Genomic DNA, 20,374 nt, shown 5'->3' with positions numbered 1-20,374 from the left:
CATATCAGTACTCAAGGCAGAATATCAAGGGATAATCAGTAAGATTTTATGAACTACAAATTAGTTTAATTCTACTTAGAAAACCATTCAATTAAAAGAAGAAATTCCTGAAATATAGGATATATGTTAAACTTCTAGAGATTTTAAAGATAACTGAGTTCAAAATATCTAATTAGCTCAGTGCCCCCTTTCCCATATACTTATGAGAACATATCCAATTATCTTGAAAAAGGCAATTAAAATTACTATTAATAATCTTAATACTAGGACATGTTATAATTCATTTGATAATTACATTTCCCACAAAGATACTGTCAACATAAACTGTGAAACTGCAGATCCATCCTGTTTACAAGTATCAGAGACAATATGCTCAGTATTCTGTTGTACTTAAATGTTGTATTGCAGTTTTTCTTAACAGGTAATACGTGACATGAAACATGTCTCATTTTATGCTTCATAATTTCCATTCTGATGTTTAACACTAAGAAATTATATTTATGTATCACACATGTCAGAAAACAATTTAAATAATTAAAGTAAGAAAAATAATAGCAACCATGCCTTTCATTTCAAATACAAAATATAAATCTTTTATTCATAGATATTAAAGAACCATCTGTGATCAGAAATGCCAACTATTTATATTTTCTGATTTACATAGCTAGCATTAAGCATTTTATCTAAGTGTTCATGTTTTATATTTTCAGAAATTTGTTATGAATCAAAATATTAAGTCATAAAAATAAGAAAAAATCAAGAGACTACCTTTCAAGATTAAGATAAGTTTTGAAAATTCATTATTTATATTCTTTATTCTGATTTCATAACAAGGAAAAGAAAAAATGTAATTGCTTCGATTTTAAAAACATACTACAGGAAAAGGTACTATTTAAGCTTGGCTGAAGTTTACATTATTTATTGCTATTTTTCTTCAAAAATATGCAGTAGAATAAACATTTTTCTAAACACCAAAGTAAACCAATACATGGTTCTGGCATATTTATTTTTTTGAAAAGGTTCTCTGAATCTTAGACAACATAAATACTAGGCAGTGTGGTGGTTGCCATAGTAACAAGTAAATAGGAGCATAAAAATACATGCAATTTTTCAAATGTATACACCTTTTTCATAACTATGCATATTTTATAGGTAAAAAAATTCAACTCTTGCTTTAGCTCCCCTTTTAGAGAGAGAAACATCTAATTCTTTAGAAATAAAAGGTTATCACGTAGCAATGGAGCAGGCTCAAAAAAGTTTTTAAAAGCTATATGGGAAATCTTAAGGTTTTTAAATCAGATTTCCAAAATGAAGGCAGGAAAAAAACTCTTTTCCTTCTATATTACTTTAATGGTCAGTTCTTTAGGTAAGGGTAAAATTGCATAAACTTCTTTACCTCCCAAGCATGAAATTCCCTTTTACTTTGCTTAAGTTTATTATTCACATGCATTAAATGGAGCACTTGACCATGGAAAACTGAAAGCCCTGTTGATCACAAAGAAGCCCCCAAAGTTAATGCTAACCCTTGAGCTAACTACTTGAATAAATGATCCGAAAATCTTTGTGCCAGTGTGCTAAATTGGAGTTTAAGGAGTTCTTTTCTTTCTCCTTTCCCTTTATTAAAATACAATCTCTGGTTTACAGGTACCCTAGAAGACACAGAAGCATACTGATACAGTGTTCTGAATTTTATACTTCAAGTTTAAGAGGGATTAGGATACATTTTCTAGAGCGGGGGAGAGAGAAGTGGTTCTATCAGCCATGATGTGAAGTTTGAAATCTACTGAAAGGTATTGTTAAACCAACCAAAATGGGAAAGCTGCTCAACTATTAGTGGGAAACAAATCCTTCAAATCTGATTACGTAAAATTTGTACTTCCATTTTGTTTCAATAACAACTATTATGTACCATTCTCCCGGAGAACTTAAAAATTTTAAAAGATCACCTTCTAGGCAGGGTGTCAAATATGAGGTGATAGTACAGTGTACTCTGGGGCTCACCTTGTGTTAACTCCTTGATAAAGAAACCATACACTATAATGGTTAAGGATTGACTGAACTAGCCTGCAAGAGTAACTTCCTCATCACACATGTGCATGATCCAATTTACTTTTATTAAAGAGAAATCCGTTTGTTTCCTGGGGAGATAGTAAATTTAAACTTTAAGAAGTTCAAAGAATGAATTAAAATATTACTCAAATATTTCTGACTATCAGATTAGAATAAGTCACATGGATGATGTGACTACTGCAATGGGAAGAAAGAATATCATCTTTTTATTCCCCTTCCCTCTCAATACTTTTAACTATTTCCTTTTGCTTTCACCATCTTCAAGGGATGGGAAAATGTCCCTGGAGACTGGAAAAGGGAAATCATACCCATCTCTAAAACAAGGGGAAATGATTTTGGTAATTAGACAGCTTAGTTTAACCTGGAAACATTCAATAACAAATTAAACAATCAATTAGTAACACCTAGAAGGGCATAAAATATTGGAAAACAACCAACACAGTATCTGAAAAGCCAGATATGCCAGATGAACTTAGTATCTTTTTCTGATAGAATGACAGATCATATTATAAAGTAAGAAGCGAACAGTGTAATCTATTTAAGTATTGTAAGCTTTTTTATTCTATTTTCTAATCTAGCGTAGGGGAAAATGGTTTAGGAATAAAATAATTCAAAAACTGTCTTCAACGCTAAGCCAATGGATGTTGACATATCTCCTCTCTCTTGAGGGCCTGTTTCAGAACTGAGTCAATGTCTTTACTAATGACTAGTCAGGAATCTTGGACTCATTTATGTTTTAGCTCTATCATATCAGATCCCTGACATTTCTGAAATTAATAAGAAATTTTTTCCTTAGTTCTCTTTACAACTTGTTGACCTTTCTTTTCCCTAGGGATCTTAAATGACTTGCTGCTTCAGTTAAGTGGTACTGTACTGGTACAAGACATAAACCCATTTTAGGTAGGAATTTTGAGAGGGAAAGAGGGAATTCTTTGTGAATGACTTAAAAGGATCCTCTATGACTAGAGTAAATGATGAGTAACAGAGTGGTGTTTAAATATAAGTAAAAACACTTGAAACTTGAAAAGTGTAAAGAATAGCTGCTGTTTGGTTAGCAAATGGAGACAGTGTAAAGAAGTGTATGGAGTGGAGAAAGGAGCCCAGTTTTCAAGGAGAGAGGTCTCTGTGTCATGTGACCAGCCGGCTAAGTACACAGCCGGGTTAGAAGCACAACTATGGAGGAAAGAGGTCCCAGCTGGGAAGGAAGTTAAACGTTTGGTCTGTATTAGACAAGAATCTAATCAGACAAGAGCCAACACTATCTTGAACTGAGCTGCTTATTGGATGAGGGTAAGTGTTGTTCTCATTATGTAATTAACATCCCTATTTTCCCAACCTCTGTTACTATTTAAAGTAATAATACAAATACCTTAGAAAGAAAAAAATTTGGTCACTGAATTGTTTGTTTGATCTTAACTATCTTTCTAAGCCTAAATACTCTGGAAACAATCAATTGGAGACGTTCCCAAGGTTAAGAGGACATTACTTGTACTGGGGAACCCAGAAGGAAATGAGGGCAAGTAACCAGCTATTTACAGTTTACAATTTAGGAGTGTTTGTTTCCTCAGCTGTTGATTTGCTAACAATACCATGGTTTGACAGCCCAGTTTACTATAAACTCAGGTATGGGTAGCTATTCTCTGTCACAGCAAAAATATGTAAAACTTCTAAACCAATTCCTCTAAAGGAAGAAGTGAGGACTTTAGCCAAAAGTCAAGTAATTATGTTGGTTGGTGGTATGTTAGAAGTGGAAAAGGAGAATTGGGCTGTACAAAGGATCAACTTAAAGTCTGGACTAAAAGAAGATAAAGAATATCAGCAGAAAGGAGTTGAGGGCAATAGGAATTACCATTCTGATTCTGTAAAATGTGCTAGTTGGACCTGCTCTGTGGATGAAGGAGGTCCTTGTGGAACAAAATCTTGGGAGGGCATAAGACACAAAGAATAATATAAATGAAAAACCTAGCCAGTAAAAATATTATTAAATTGGGCTACCAAACACTAGGATCTCAACAGTTTTTACTGATAATTTGCTTTTACCATTATGATATCTTACTTTTCCCTGAGTAAACATGTAATGAATTTCACGTGGCTCTCCTCAACTTTCCAGAACAGAAAAAGTTCATTCATGAAGGCCTGGTAGTTTCACTTTTAATATATATAAAATGGAGATATATAAAATTGAATATAAAGTAAGGAGAATGATTTCTAAGAAGCATGCAAAAAGTCCATTTTTATTGATTTATAATCATATTATCATATGGACTATGACCTTCATAAATAAAGATGGATCCAGGATGGCATGGCTCTCTGAGGGATGGTATGCCACAGAGCAAACCGCAGCAAAAAGGTCCAAAAGACAAGACTGAAGCAAGACATGGCCTCATTACTGCAATGAAAGTCATCTCAATTCAGTAAGTATTTACTGATTATCAACTAATACCTATAATTAGAGAGATATCAAAATATAAATTAATTTACTTTGGTAAAATTGATCCAAATACATTTCTAATCATCTCAAATGCTTTAAGCTTGCCAATTTTTCCTGTACCAAAGACTATTATCTAGTTTCTGGACCAACCTTTGCTACTTTTTCAAGGCTGAGAACCATGTAACAACAGCACTTGAGTCCTAGTGACAGGCTTAGGCTTATCTACCTGAAGCAAGAAACTGGGGAAACAGGATATACAGTAGACTAAGACTAAAAGAACTGTTACAGAGAACCCAGAAAAATCTTTTACATCTGGTTACACTTTCTTATCTTACTTCCTCTTTTGCAGGATTACCTGACTTTAACCTAAGACTAACATAAGATCTATTTCTAAGTATATCTTTCTCCTCTGTAATGATACGTCTGAATATTGTATATATGTATATCAACAAAATTCACTATCTCATTTTCTAAATTAGATTCTTAACATTCTGAACTTAAATACATGTATGTACATTGTACTATGAAATAATTTTACCTTTTCTTGCACTGAAATAAGAAAAGTTAAGTTACCCCAAATATAGCTAGAAGTTAAAAAGAATTAATTTCATATTCATAGAGACTAACACTGCAGATCAGAATTTACACTACAAAGATTTTAAAAAGTCATATAGTCTTTCAAATTAATGTATCTGACTGTCTTTCTCTTATGCTCCCACTTCACCTGCAGCACATCAGACAAGGTAATAATTTATGATAATCATATGAAAATATACAATTAATATTCATCACCTCTCATTCCTCATCACTTTAGATGATCAGTAATGCAGAGTGAAAATGCTGTCAGATTTCTAATTGCTCTGTAATGGGCTTGAAACAGGGAAATCATTAAAGGCAAACAATCTGTCATTCGTCTGTTACTTTAACTATCACGCAAAAAAACTCATTAAAGAAATAGCTAATGAGCTACAAAAGACTATACTCATAGTGCTTCTACAGTAGATTAAAAAGTAATATTATAAGTTGCTTAAAATATTTTTAAAATATGATATTTTTGTGGAAATTCATCAGAAAACATCTATTCTTCAGTATATTTTTTAAGTCGTGTGGTTTCATTATTTTGGCATCTAATCCGTCATTGCAGAAATCCCTTTAGCATGTAAGAGTGGTTTTTCTTCACTCTCTAAATAATTAAACTGAATGGTTGCAAGAAGAAGCTGAAATGCTGAATATGTTTATTACTAGTAAACTGACACAAGTAATAAAAAATACTACCATAGTAACCCTGATGCTAAGGGAAGAATGTATTCTAAAATTTGATTTCTACCCTCATATCTCTGTGGATCTGAACTGTTGAAGTTGCAATGCTTCACTCATCTTAAATATACCTATCATTACCCCAAAATTATATTCGACTATTGAAATTGAGCATAATAACATTAAACTCTGCATAATAACATTAACTATTTTGAAAGTTTTAAAGATATTACCAACACTAAAATGTTTCATAATATTACTTCAAATAATTTTGAAGGGGAAAACAAATCATTTCTTTAAATGAGTATACCAAATTTTACATGTCTTTTTATGGTCCCTTTCTATATGAGGTACTTAGTATTAAAAAAAATTCAATGATAATGACACTAATCTAGTTTTAAAAACGAACAAAAAACGCAGAAATGTTTTGTTGGTTACAGAGTTCAGTCGCACTTTATTTTAGAAAAAAATACGAGAGTAACAAAGATAACAGTGTTACTAATTATGTTTTTCACTTTGCTAATGAATTAAATCATGAATTTATTTCCTATACCAAAACGTAAGAATCTTAACAAAGTCAAACTTTTTCTAAGTATGTAAACCTATTTGTATCTATTGGAATATAAACAAATTTAAAAACCTAAGTGCAATGGTATGTTTAGCCAGGTGCCTTGGTTGATACACAGGAGTGAATTCCAAGTTGACTTCAAAAGGTTCGGTAACACTCTAGAAACAGCTTCATTATACTCTTTAATTGACTTAAACAGGCTTCATATCAACTGTTTAACACATTTTAACCCACAAATTAACACCCCTTGATCATTCAAATTAACCTTTCTTCTGTGAGTCAATTACAGACAAAAATAAACTTAAAAAAGTTCAGGTTTAAAAAACTAAAATGTAGAAGAGGGGAGGCTTTAAAAAATAGAGCATATAAATGCATATCACTGCATGGTTTGAAGAGATCATTACAAGGTTTCAGAGTGGTCATCAGACAATGAGAAAGGGGTAAAGAAGTGAATGGGGAAATAATAAGTTGGTATTTATTATGATTACTAAAGAGAAACAGAAGATGGATTATATTCAGTGTCTTTAAAGGTTCATGGAACGATTAAAACATCAGATGTGAAGAAGCTAGGAAGACAGACACAAAAAATTCAGATAAGATAAAGACTTTTAAGAAGTCCAAAACCAGCTTGAAAGAACACTGACACAAGTGAAGTTAAGCACACAAGAAAAACACAGCAACAGGTGTGGCGACAGGGAAAAGGATTTACCTCTTTGTCTCCCCTGCTTAGTGCACTGCCTTGCTTAAACTCAATGAATGTTCACTGATGATTACTGCTCAAAGACAAGAGAGAGAATAGATGAAGTGAAGACAATCAGAGAAAGGAAAAAATGCAAAAATGAAAAACCACTTCCGAAAGATGAGATAGGATCGTTCATTAGAGCTGATTCTCAATACTGTCTAAACCTTTATGGTAATTGGCCAAAAAAAAAGAAAAAAGAAAAAAAAGGAAATTTCTCTAATTCTAGTCATTCATCTCTCCTCTCTGTCACAGCATTATTTAAAATTTAGCACTTCCATGTATCTTCCTGGATTAGCCTCATTTTGATACAAGGATTTCAATCATTCAAGTAATCTGCCTTATTCTATTCGCATAACTGCAAGTTATTAACTGCGGCAGTTAAATAACCTATATTTCCTCTGGCATAGCACTTGGCACAGTTATTTCAGTTGCTTGTCTGTCTACCCAGATAAACTTTAAGATTTTTGAGAGGGCTACAGCCAACTCTGTCTTGTGTTTCTTGTAACAGTGTGGGACACCTAGTAGACAATAAATATTTGTTGAGTGAATGAATAAGTGAATGAAGGCTATATATGTACTATGTCATTGTGGTTTTGTTTTTGTTTTTTTTTAAATCTCATCACTAGCCAATAGACTCTAAGTTGCTCTAGGGGCAATCATCTAATTTCAGTATATAACCATAATATTCTGTGGTACTTAAAAATAAATATAGCTTAGTTCACTGATATAAAAATCCTAAAAATTCAGAGATAATAAGATCAAGGAAATTAAAGAAGAGTTGGTAATGAAACCAGTAGAAAGAGCTAAGTAAATATCAGTATAATCCTAGGCTAAGAAATATTTAACAGCAGTATGCTGTATATATGGCAAATATCCATCAATAAGAAGCACAATTTACTAATATGATCTCAAGGTAAGAATTTGTTAATGTACAGTGGACATTAGTAAGTTTATGTGTAGGCAAGTACTAAAGTGATAAATTGAATAAGAATGTGATTGCTATCACTACAACAAATGGTCTCAAACCTCTGCTATATCTATATAACTATATTTACATCTACATCTATATCTAACTCTAGATATAGTACTTGATGAATCATCTTGAAATCAAATAGTTGATGTATGCCTTCTTTGTTTATGTTAGACGCTGATGACACAGGAATTAAGAGGTTTCTGCCCATGCTTCTAATGCATCTGGCAAACTACAGTTCAACAAACATTTGGGTTTGGTTTCATTTTTCCAATTCAATTGTTTGTGGCTTTCATTTGCTCTGTTTGGAAACTCCTAAAATACTGTTATGAATTCTTAATGTTCTAATATATCAAAACTGAGCAATAAATATTTCATTATTAATAATAACAATAGCTAATCTTCACTGAGTACTTACTTTCAGACACTATTATCTCATTTAATCCTCACAACAAACCTATGAAGACACTATTATCTCATTTAATCCTCACAACAAACCTATGAATCCTCACAACAAACCTATTATCTCTATTTTATAGAGGAAGAAACTAAGGCACAGAGATTAATTAACTTCAAGTGTTCATTTAACCAGTACAAGGCAGAATCTGGATTCAAACCTATGCAGTCTGACCCCAGAATTCATGCTCATAACCATTATGCTAACATAGTTTATATTTATGCTATATTTGTTTTACATAAAATGAATAAATTACCTTCTTAAAATAGTGAGAAACAAAACTACTGTAGACACACATCATTAGAATTCCAGAGAATGCGGCAACAAAGCAGGTGCTTAGTTTCTCTGAGAGGTGTTCCTGCCCTCAGAGAGTTTACAATCCGATTTGGAAATTAGAACATACATCTGAAAGTGTGTAACAATACCCTGTGGTTTAGGATGAGTACAAATGTGGAGTACACCCAGGACTGCTATGAAAGTTGAGAGGAGGAAGTAATTTCTAAGGACTGGGCCACCATAAAAGACTTGATGGAACAGATAGGTCTTAAAGGAGGAATAAAACTGATAGGAGGAAGAAAAGAGCTATGGTGTTATAAGCAAGAGGAACCATCAAACCATCTGAACAAAATTATGAAGTACCAAGAAAATATCCAAATTGTTTAATTGTTTCATGTACAGAGGTAATAGGTGATGAGACTGGAAAAGTAGGATCACATTGGGGAGGAATATTGGGTTAAGGAGGTAGGACTTTATCTTCTAGACCTGCCCTGTTTGATAGTCACTAGTTAGATGTGGCTATTGAGCACTTGAAACGTAGCTAGTCCAAATTGAGGTGAGCTGTACAGGTAAAATACACACCGGCTTTTTAAGACTTCAGTATGAAAAAAGAATGTAAAGTATCTCAATAATTTTTATACTGATTACATTTTGAAATGATCATACTCTGGATATATTGGGTTAAATAAATAAATCATTAAAATCCATTTCACTTGTTTCTTTTTATTTTCCTAATGTAGCTACTGGGAAATTTAAAATCACATGTGTGAAATGGATTAAATGTAAGGCCAGACACTATAAAACTCTTAGAAGAAAACATAGGCAGAACACTCTATGACATAAATCACATCAAGATCCTTTTTGACCCACCTCCTAGAGAAATGGAAATAAAAAAAAAATAAAAAAATGGGACCTAATGAAACTTAAAAGCTTTTGCACAGCAAAGGAAACAATAAACAAGACGAAAAGGCAACCCTCAGAATGGGAGAAAATATTTGCAAATGAAGCAACTGACAAAGCATTCATCTCCAAAATATACAAGCAGCTCATGAGCTCAATATCAAAAAAACAAACAACCCAATCTAAAAATGGGCAGAAGACCTAAACAGACATTTCTCCAAGGAAGATATACAGATTGCCAACAAACACATGAAAGGACACTCAACATCACTAATCATTAGAGAAATGCAAATCAAAACTACAATGAGGTACCACTTCACACCAGTCAGAATGGCCATCATCAAAAAATCTACAAACAATATATGCTGGAGAGGGTGTGGTGAAAAGGGAACCCTCTTGTTCTGTTGGTGGGAATGTAAATTGATAGAGCCACTATGGAGAACAGTATGGAGGGTCCTTAAAAAACTAAAAATAGAACTACCATACGACCCAGCAATCCCACTACTGGGCATATACCCTGAGAAGACCATAATTCAAAAAGAGACATGTACCGCAATGTTCATTACAGCTCTATTTACAATAGCCAGGACATGGAAGCAACCTAAGTGTCCATCGATAGATGAATGGATAAAGAAGATGTGGCACATATATACAATGGAATATTACTCAGTCATATAAATAAACGAAATTGAGTTATTTGTAGTGAGGTGGATGGACCTAGAGACTGTCATACAGAGTGAAGTAAGTCAGAAAGAGAAAAACAAATACCGTATGCTAACACATATATATGGAATCTAAAAAAAAAAAATGGTTCTGATGAACCTAGGGGTAGGACAGGAATAAAGATGCAGACATAGAGAATGGATTTGAGGACACGAGGAGAGGGAAGGGTAAGCTGGGATGAAGTGAGAGAGTAGCACTGACATGTATACACTACCCAATGTAAAATGGATAGCTAGTGGGAAGCAGCCACATAGCACAGGGAGATCAGCTCAGTGGTTTGTGACCACCTAGAGGGGTGGGATAGGGAGGGTGGGAGGGAGAGGCAAGAGGGAGGGGATATGGGGATATATGTATACATATGGCTGATTCACTTTGTTATACAGCAGAAACTAACAACATTGTAAAGCAATTATACTCCAATAAAGATGTTATAAAAAAAAAATCACATGTGTGGTTTGCATTTGTGGCTTACACTGTATTTGCATTGGACAGTAGTGCTCTAAAAAATGAAAAAATGAAGGAAGACTAATGAGCAAGGATTTATGTAAAAAGTGTTTAAAGTATTTAAAGAAGTTTATTTTGGTATAAATAGACAAGTTTATTCTGGTATAAATTCAGATGGTAGGACAACTGATCTGTTTTTTCAATAAGCCAATGGCAGAAAAAGAAATAAAAAACAAGGTAGTAGTAGTAAAGAATTGGGGCTGCTATAGCTTAAAAGGTATTTAAGAGACAGAACAACCAATTGCAATGTGTAGATTTTGGATCGTGACGCATGCAAATCAACCATAAAAAGACGTTTCTGAGACAACTAGGGAAATATAAATAAGCACTAGATTTGGATAACATCAATGAATTATTGATAATTTTGGTGGAATAATGACTTTATGGAGATGAAAGAAAAAGTTGCAAACTAAAGTATGCTTTAGGGATGCAAACTAAAGTATGTTGATATGAAATGAAAGAACATTTGGGATTTGGTGGGGACAAAAAATGTGTATCTCTTTCTATATTCAAATATATATATATATATATATATATATATATAAATGTAAATTGAAAAAATTGAGGTAGTGTGATTAGAGTTTTCAGAATTTTGTTCAAAAAAGGAATAAAAGGGGCTTCCCTGGTGGCGCAGTGGTTGAGAATCTGCCTGCCAATACAGGGGACACGGGTTCGAGCCCTGGTCTGGGAAGATCCCACATGCCGCGGAGCAACTAGGCCCGTGAGCCACAACTACTGAGCCTGCGCGTCTGGAGCCTGTGCTCCGCAACAAGAGAGGCCGCGACAGTGAGAGGCCGGTGCACCGCGATGAGGAGTGGCCCCCACTTGCCGCAACTAGAGAAAGCCCTTGCACAGAAACGAAGACCCAACACAGCCATAAATAAATAAATAAATAAATAAATAAATAAATAAATAAATAAAAAAGGAATAAAAGAGATAACACAATACACTAATGGATTCATAAATGAAAATAAAGTGCTCTTTCTATAAAAACTGAAGGGCCTGAGCATAACTATCTATACAAAGGAGGACTATGCAGTGGAAAAGGGAAGTTTGAGGGCTATAAAAATTCAAGTGGGTGCCATTCTGATAATACTGTATAGGAAGGTTTTCAGAAGAACACTTAAATCTGTCGTTTTAGGTATCCTTAGGGCCACACAGAAGGTATGTTAGAACCAGGACTGAAAACCAGATCCTCTGACTTAGTATAATGCTCGTTGTGTCTGCCCTTAAACATGACAAAATCCTATGAAGAACCTAAACTATACTTTTCTCTTTAGATTTTTAAACTTTCCTGTATCATCCAGTTATTCTTTATAGTTCACACCATCGTTAAATAATTGACCATATCAAAATATCTTCTTCAATATGCTTAGGGTTTGTCTTGACGGCTTCTCAAACGGAAGTTTGGTAGAAGAAAGATAAAAGAAGAAGAAGGAAAGCAAATCTAAGCAGTAACAACAACAAAACTACCTTAACATCTCCAAGTGAGATTTATATCATGCTGCGGAGAACTAAGATGAATTTTCACCTCCAGGTACAATGCAGGAAAGAATAGTCAATATAAGGTAAGCAGCACAGAGGTTTGATAATACAAGGGAACAACTGAACAAATGAAAGGGAGAGGGAAGAAGGAAAAAGCTAACAAAAAAACTTAAGTGCCCATTTGGAGTGCCCAGCAACAGTCTCAAAGCGAGCGTTTTATTCTGCTTTTTCTGTGAGCTTGAAAGATAGCATGGCTACCCTGGGAACAGGACGACTTGCTAAAAGTGTGAAAGGATTTTGAAAAGTTTTCATTTTTCAAGTTGGTTGCTAAAATCTAAAAGAAATAACTAAGTTGAACATCTCTTCCAGAAAAAAACATTAAAACTGAAAAACTGGGCTTCCCTGCTGGCGCAGTGGTTGAGAATCTGCCTACCAATGCAGGGGACATGGGTTCGAGCCCTGGTCTGGGAAGATCCCACATGCCGCGGAGCAACTGGGCCCGTGAGCCACAACTACTGAGCCTGCGCGTCTGGAGCCTGTGGTCCGCACCAAGAGCGGCCGCGACAGTGAGAGGCCCGCGCACCGCGATGAAGAGTGGCCCCCACTCGCCGCAACTAGAGAAAGCCCTTGCACAGAAACGAAGACCCAACACAGCCAAAAATAAATAAATAAATAAAATTAAAAAAAAAAAACTGAAAAACTTTACTCAGTATAGGTTTCAGTTCTCTTAATTTTGGAATGAGAACATTCCAAAGGAAGTCTTGGGAGATGGGAGGAATCAGTTCTCCTCATCCGTCTCATCCCGCCAATCCCAACACTACCCCCACTTCACCCCCCATCCCCCGCCATAGTACTACGTTCGCCAACCACGAAAGAATTGGGAGCGGCGCTGGGTAGAGTAAGCGGAGGAAGCTTAAGGGAAGGCCGAGGAAGCTTTGGGGAAGGCGGAGGAAGCCCGGGGGATGGGGGTGCTCGCTGAGGCAGAGGAGAGAAGCGACATTCGGGGAGCCCGGATAAGAGCGAGTTAGAACGAGGCCAAGAACGCCTTTTTCCAAAGCTCGGGCACTTACGGCTGGTAAACTCTGTGGAAGCGGCGACTGGGTTACCATAGCGACCGCGTCCAGCGGGGCGGAGCGGCGCTTCCGATCGGTGCCTCAGCCACTGCGGCTCGGCTAGAAACGTGATCGCGTCAGGGCAATGACTTCCGGCGGAAGCAGAAACGGATTACGAAGTTTGGCTGACGGCAGGAGAGGAGTGAGCGCCTGTGGCTCTACTAAGTTCGGTAAGTTTGATATCGAGTGAAGCCAGGAGAGAGTACCGGCCTGTGGCTGGGCTACAGAGCCGACTGTGAATGCGGAGGATTTCCGAATCTCAATTTTGAGGAAGCCCCGGATGTCTCGTTGAGTTCATGGCTGTGGGAAGAGGTTTCCTGGTTCTGGGGCTCCTAGAGGGGTCTTTTCGGTTGCTGGAGGGCTGCCGTGTCCTCCAGTGAACAGGTTCAGGAGCTCTTTGCGAGGTGTGAGGGCCTCTCCGATAACCGAGGGATTGTTGCTCTCTACCTGCTGGTGCTGACTGCCAATCTCGCATGTTATTCTTTTAAGGTAATCTGGAAGAAAAGAAGTGAACTGGAGACATTAAGAGGGAATGTTCCCAAATTCATTTTAATTCTTCGTTTTGCTTTTTAAGAATATTTATTCTTTTTGTAAACATTTGTTAAACTCTAGTGTGTTTAGTGAGTACTTACTGTGTGTCGCTTTTACCAAGAGACTAGCAGAAATACCTTTCTTAGAGGGTCATCCACCGCTCGGGTTCATCATCGATTTCTATTTTTTTTATGCTGTTGTATACGCATTAATTTAAGATGTAAGCGTATATCATGAAACATTTATCAGGTTTTCCACACTTGTCTGTATACTCATATATGAAATTCTTGGGGCGTTTTAAATGAAAATATATGCTTCAGGTTTGCATTATAATCGTGACTTAATTAAATATTACAGAACTTAGGGAAGCTGTACCTAGTTAATTCTTAGATACACGCAAACCGTAATAATTGTCATTAATATTTCTATTCAGTTGATCTGAGAAGGCCCACTTGTTCGAGGGATGATGGCATTTGAGCAGATACCAAAAAAGGATTGGTACAGCATTCTGGAGGCAGACCCATCTGCAAGTGTGTCAGACCTGAAACAAAAGTATCAAAAACTCATATTAATGGTAAGTCTTTTCTTTCAGATTCTAAATCATACGGGGAAAATCAGGTTTTTTATGTGACAGGAAATTTAGGTGTCCATAAAATGAATATGTAGTATCAAAGCAGGAATCAAAGTATTAATTTGGTTAACTGAAAGTTTCAGTAATATTGTAAAAGAAAAAAGTTGATTTGAGGTGGGATAGCATGGTGGTTTGGACCAGATCTGAGTCATGCTGATTAAGTTAAAATCCTGATTCTACTCCTAACTAACCTTGAGAACTTGGACAAGTTACTTTCCCTTGTATGTTCCTCAGGGAGGATTAAATGAAATAATCCATGTAAAATTCCTTGAAGTGTGTCATGTTATAAGCGACATTAGCATCCAGTAGACGCTAGCTACATGTGGCTATTATGCACTTGAAACTTGGCTAGTCCAAAATGAGGTGTGCTGTAAGTATAAAACACACATTGGATTTTGAAGACTTAGTACAGAAAAGGAATATAAAATAGTCTAAAAATTTTGTTGATTAAACGTTTAAGTGATAATATTTTGGATATATTGGCCATTTTGCATATTTTATACATAATATATTTGCATATTTTATACATAATATATTTGCATATTTTATACATAATATATGTGCATATATTTGCATATACAGTAAATGTATTATCAAAATTGACTTCATCTGCTTTTTAAACATTGCATATGTGGCTTGCATTTATAGTTTGCAGTATATTTTTATTGAATAATACTGACTTAGGCCAGTTAAACACTGTTCATCACCTGATTCCATTCTTTTGTGAAATGAGTTGTGGTATTTATAAATAGATAGTATCTTTCTAAACTACCATATTAATTTTTTCAGCCTATATTGTGAGGTTTATTAAGGCAGTATCACTAACTATAATGGTCTCCAGTTAACTCAGTTTACAAAAAGAGTAGAGGACCATTACTTATATAACATTAGTTGTTTCTCTAGTTTTTATCAAATAGATCTGTGAGATTTTTGCCATAACTTAGTGTTTATTGTGAGAGACAGTAGGTGTTTCACTGTCAAGAATGTATTATTTATCCCTGTGTTAGGTAATAAGTTGAGCTAAATGATGTTAAGGTTTCTTTTGTCTCAGGATTTTTTATATTTCTGTCAGTAAAATCAAGTAGACTTTTTTGAAAAATTTACCTAATACTGTATCATCCTTGTGCCTTAGTTAACTGAGAGATGAGGCTGGAGAAGTAGACTGGGTTTAGATCATGCAGGGCCTTGTAAGCCATTTGGCGTTTAATTTGACAAGAAGCCATTTGCACTTAATATGGTAATGTCTGTCAAATGTCAAACAAAGTGAATGAACCATTTTGCATACCCTCTAGTAATGTATCAGAGAATTCCAGTTGCTCTACATCGTCCCCAGTATTTGATGCTATTAGTCTCTTTCAATTAATCTATTAGAGTTTTTCAGTTTTGCCACCATTGACATTTTGGGCAGGATAATGGTTATGTGGGGCTGTCCAGTGCATTATAGGATGTTTAGCAGCATTCTAGATGCCAGTAACAACTACAAATGTCTCCTGGCTCTAAAAATTGCAAACCTCTGTATCTCATTGAGAACCACTGTACAATCCTCCTGTGTTTATAGTGAAATCTCATTGTGGTTTTATTTTGTATTTCTCTGATGGCTAATGATGTTAAGCTCTTCTTTAATGTGATTTTAGCCATCTGTATAATTTGCTTTTGTGAAGGCTCGTTTTTAAAAATTAAATATATTCTTGACCTCGTGTATGTATTGTATGTATTTTCTCCTAGCCTATGGCTTGCCAGCTCATTTTCTTAATGGTGCTTTTTGATGAGAAGTTTTTTGTTTTGGTGAAATATAATTTATCACATTTTTGTTTTATGATTTGTGCTTTCTGTGTCTTCCCTAAGAAGGTTATGAAAATATTCTCCTGTGTTTTCTTCTAGAAGATATCTGGTTTGCTTTTACTTTTAGACCTCTGATTTTTATGTATCGTGTGATATAGGAAGTCATGTTTTTGTTTTTCTCTAAGTATGGATATCCAGCTGTTCCTCATTTATTGAAAAGATTTTCCTCTCTCCATTGGATTGTTTTGGCAAGATGGGTCTATTTTTGGACCCTATTCTGTTGAATATATTTGTTTATCCTTTTACTAATACATTTTTCTTGATTACTGTAGGTTTGTAGTCAGTTTTAAAGTCACATAAAGTTAAATTCTCTAATCTTATTTTTCTTTTCAAATTTATTTTGGTTATTATAGATTGCTTACATGTACATAGACATTTAGAATCAGCTTATACATTTCTATTTAAAAAATCCTGCTTGAATTTTAATTGTGACTATATTGAATATATATCCATTTTAGCAGAATGGACATTTAATAATATTTAACAATACTGAGTCTTCTAATCCACGAATATGTTAGATCTCTCCATAACTTGAGTCATCTTTAATTTCTCAGAAATATTTTAGAACTTTCAGTGTAGTATTACACATCTTTCTTTAGATTTATTTCTAGTTTTTAGAAATGTTTTTGGTAGTTTATTTTTATATACTGATCTTGTATCCCACAGTCTTGGTAATTTGCTTGTCAGTTGTCCTGTAGCTGTTTTTGTAGATTCCTTAGAATTTTATACCAACACAATTATGCCATTTGCAAATGAAGAGAGCTTTAATTCTTTGTAATCTGTATGCCTTTTATTTATTTTTCTTGCTTTAATGCACTAGTTATGTGCTTCTATTACAGTGTTCAACTGAAGTGTGAGAGGAAATATCCTTGCCTTGTTCCTGATTTTAGGGGGGAAACCTTCAATTTTACTATTAAATAGAGTGTTAGCTGTGTTTTTTTAGATGCCCTTTATCAGGTTGGGGAAATTTTTCCTATTCCTAGCTGCTGAGAGTATTTATCATTAATGGGTATTGAACTTTATTAGATTTTTTTTTTTTACATTTATTGAAGTTTGCATGTTTTCGTTTTCCTTATTTAACCTATTAATATACTGAATTATATTGATTTTTCTTATATTAAACTTACTTTGCATACCTAGGATAAACAAATCTCACTTGTTCATGAAGTATTGTGTTTTTTATGTATTGCAGGATTCCAGTTGCTGTTCTTTTATGTCTAGGTTCATGGTGTATTCTGGTATACTTTTCTTCTCTTGTATGTCTGTGTCTAAGTTTAGTATCATGGTTATGCTGGCTCCATAAAAGAATTGGGAAATGATTCCATTTTCTGTCTTTTCTGAAAAAGTTTGTGTAAGATTGCCATTGTTTCTTATTTAAATGTTTAATAGAATTTACTAGGGAAGTCATCTGGGCCTGAAGTTTTCTTTGGGGGAAGTTTTGCAATTATGAATTTAATTATTTTTGGAGGCTATAGGGCTATTCAGATTTTCTATTTTCTGTTTTGTCAACATAGGTGAATTGTGTTTTTCAAGAATTTGTCCATTTCATTTAAGAAGTCGAAGTCTTATTGTCATAATGTTCATACTATCTTCTTATTCTCCTTTTATTGCTGTAAGTTATGTAGTTATGTTTTCCCTTTGATTCTTTATATTGGTAATTTGTGTTTTTATTTCTTTTTTCCTGATGAGGCTTGCTAGAGGTTTATCTATTTCTTTAATCTTTGCCAAGAACAAACTTTTACTTCGTTGATATTTTTATATTGTGTGTCATTTCTCTTCACTTGGTCTCTGCTTTTAATTTTATGATATCCTTTCTTCTACTTACTTGCTTTTATTTGCCTAGTTTATAAGTGTAGAAACACGCATCATTGATTGTACACCTGTCTTCTTTTCTTACATACTTACATAGTCACTTAAAGTTATAAATTTCTCTCTAAGCCAGGAGCACTGCTTTAGCTACATCCCACAAATTTTCATATGTGTTTTTTTGTTATTCAGTTCAAACTATTTTAAACTTTCTCCTGGAATAGTTTTCTTTGACCTGTAGGTTACTAGGAAGTACATTGTTTAATTTCTAAATATTGGAAAATATTCAGAACTTTCTTTATTGATTTCTAATTTAATTCTGTTGTGATTAGAAAATATATTTGGTATGATTTCATTCCTTTATATTAATTAAAACTTTTTTATGGCCGAGCACCTGGTCTATCTTAGTGAATGTTCCCATGCACTTGAAAAATATGTATTCTGCTGTTATTGAGTATACTGTTCTATAAATGTCTATTAGGTCAAGTTGATAGCATTGTTCAAATATTTTATATCCTTACTGATTTTTTTTTTTGTCGATTTGTTTTATCAGTTTCTGAGAGAAGGTCATAACGTCTTTGACTGTGATTGTGGATTTGTCAGTTTTTCTCTTTAATTTTGTTAATTTTTGTTTTCTTTATTTGGGATCCTTTTTATTATGTGCAGCTATATATTTAAGATTGTCTTCATGAATTTGAACCTTTGATCATTATAAAATTCCCCTCTGTATTTCTTTTTTTTTTTTTTTTTGGCTGTGCCACACAGCATGCGGGATCCTAGCTCCCCGACCAGGGATTGAACCCGCGCCCCCTGCAGTGGGAGCGCGGCGTCTTAACCCCTGGACCGCCGGGGGAGGCCCCCCCTCTGTATTTCTGATAGTACTCTTCCTGAGGTCTACTCTGGTATTTCTGTAGCCACACACCTTTCTTTTTTCTTTTTTTTTTTTTTTAAAGTTTTACTTGATTTTATTTATTTATTTATATTTATTTTTGGCTGTGTTGGGTCTTCGGTTCGTGCGAGGGCTTTCTCCAGTTGCGGCAAGCGGGGGCCACTCTTCATCGCGGTGCGGGGACCGCTCTTCATCGCGGTGCGCGGGCCTTTCTCTATCGCGGCCCCTCCCGTCGCGGGGCACAGGCTCCAGACGCGCAGGCTCAGCAATTGTGGCTCACGGGCCCAGCTGCTCCGTGGCATGTGGGATCTTCCCAGACCAGGGCTCGAACCCGTGTCCCCTGCATTAGCAGGCAGATTCTCAACCACTGCGCCACCAGGGAAGCCCTCATTGCTTTGAAATGGTCTAGGGTCAAGAATGATTAGTTATATTATTCCCATATGTTTTGCAGTTATACATGTGAAAATTGCTGTTAACTGAGGATAAAGCTTCCCCCCAAAAGCTTTGTCACATTGAAAATTGGGGTCTTTTCCCATTGATGCTGATAATATTACAGGATACGTTTCAACTGCAAAAGAATGATTATGTTGGAAAATTATATGCTGCTGTTACAGTATGTTCCATAATCTTAAAGAAAATCCATGTAATTTGAGGCGGAAGTGTGCAGTATGCTCATATTCTTAATGTTGGAAGGATATAAGTGCCTTTAACACTTACGTAGGCATTCAGAGGTTCTGTTTTGATTACAAGTGATTATATATATATATATATAGATTAACATTAAGCTTGTTATGTAATACATTTTAGCATCTTGAAAAAGAAAGTAAAAAGGGTTCCTGTGCTATAGGGGGAAAAATACCACATCAGCAAATAAGGGAGCTAAGTACAATTCTTTAAACAGATCTTTTGACTACACTGCAAAGTGATGTGATCTTGATCATAGGAAAAGTACTTAGGCATTAAGAGAAATTTTCGGAAAAAATCTGGGAGTGTTGTAAGTAAAAATCAGAAGAGTGTAACTTGTAATGAACATTAAGATTTTTGTTAACGTGGTTAACTATTTAGCTGTCATCTGGGTGTCGTACAGGGTGCAAGATATTTAACAATAAATTACTTTCGTATGAACTATTCTCTTCCATGATAAGAATGGTAGGAATGACATTTTAAGTGAACATTAAGT

At 34.9% G+C, this 20,374-nt stretch overlaps 2 protein-coding genes and 1 long non-coding RNA gene across 4 annotated transcripts in view; 2 read left to right on the top strand and 1 right to left on the bottom strand.

The window, feature by feature from the left end:
* DCDC1 (doublecortin domain containing 1) overlaps nt 1–13,541 on the bottom strand; it is a 481,625-nt gene extending 468,084 nt beyond the window's left edge. The window contains 1 exon segment of the mRNA XM_057552454.1: nt 13,454–13,541. The gene's annotated coding sequence lies outside the window, so the exon portion shown is untranslated.
* LOC130708812 (uncharacterized) lies at nt 3,130–12,363 on the top strand. The gene is made up of 3 exons (XR_009009202.1): nt 3,130–3,360; nt 4,357–4,484; nt 12,275–12,363. It is a non-coding gene; the product is annotated as an uncharacterized LOC130708812 (long non-coding RNA).
* The window catches only part of DNAJC24 (DnaJ heat shock protein family (Hsp40) member C24), a 61,205-nt gene continuing 54,164 nt past the window's right edge, over nt 13,334–20,374 (top strand). The window contains exons 1-2 of one of the 2 annotated variants that reach the window (XM_007181009.3): nt 13,334–13,665; nt 14,460–14,600. In XM_007181009.3, coding sequence (XP_007181071.1) covers nt 14,490–14,600 — 111 coding nt within the window. In that variant the 5' untranslated portion in view covers nt 13,334–13,665; nt 14,460–14,489. Of the gene's footprint in view, nt 13,666–13,698; nt 13,985–14,459; nt 14,601–20,374 lie in introns of those variants that run through there. The other variant, XM_057552457.1, reaches the window with a different exon arrangement.

Source organism: Balaenoptera acutorostrata, chromosome 9 (assembly GCF_949987535.1).
Source record: "Balaenoptera acutorostrata chromosome 9, mBalAcu1.1, whole genome shotgun sequence".
Lineage (NCBI taxonomy): Eukaryota > Metazoa > Chordata > Mammalia > Artiodactyla > Balaenopteridae > Balaenoptera > Balaenoptera acutorostrata.
Note: the sequence above shows the minus strand (reverse complement) of the source record. Positions and strands in the feature narration are given on the sequence as shown.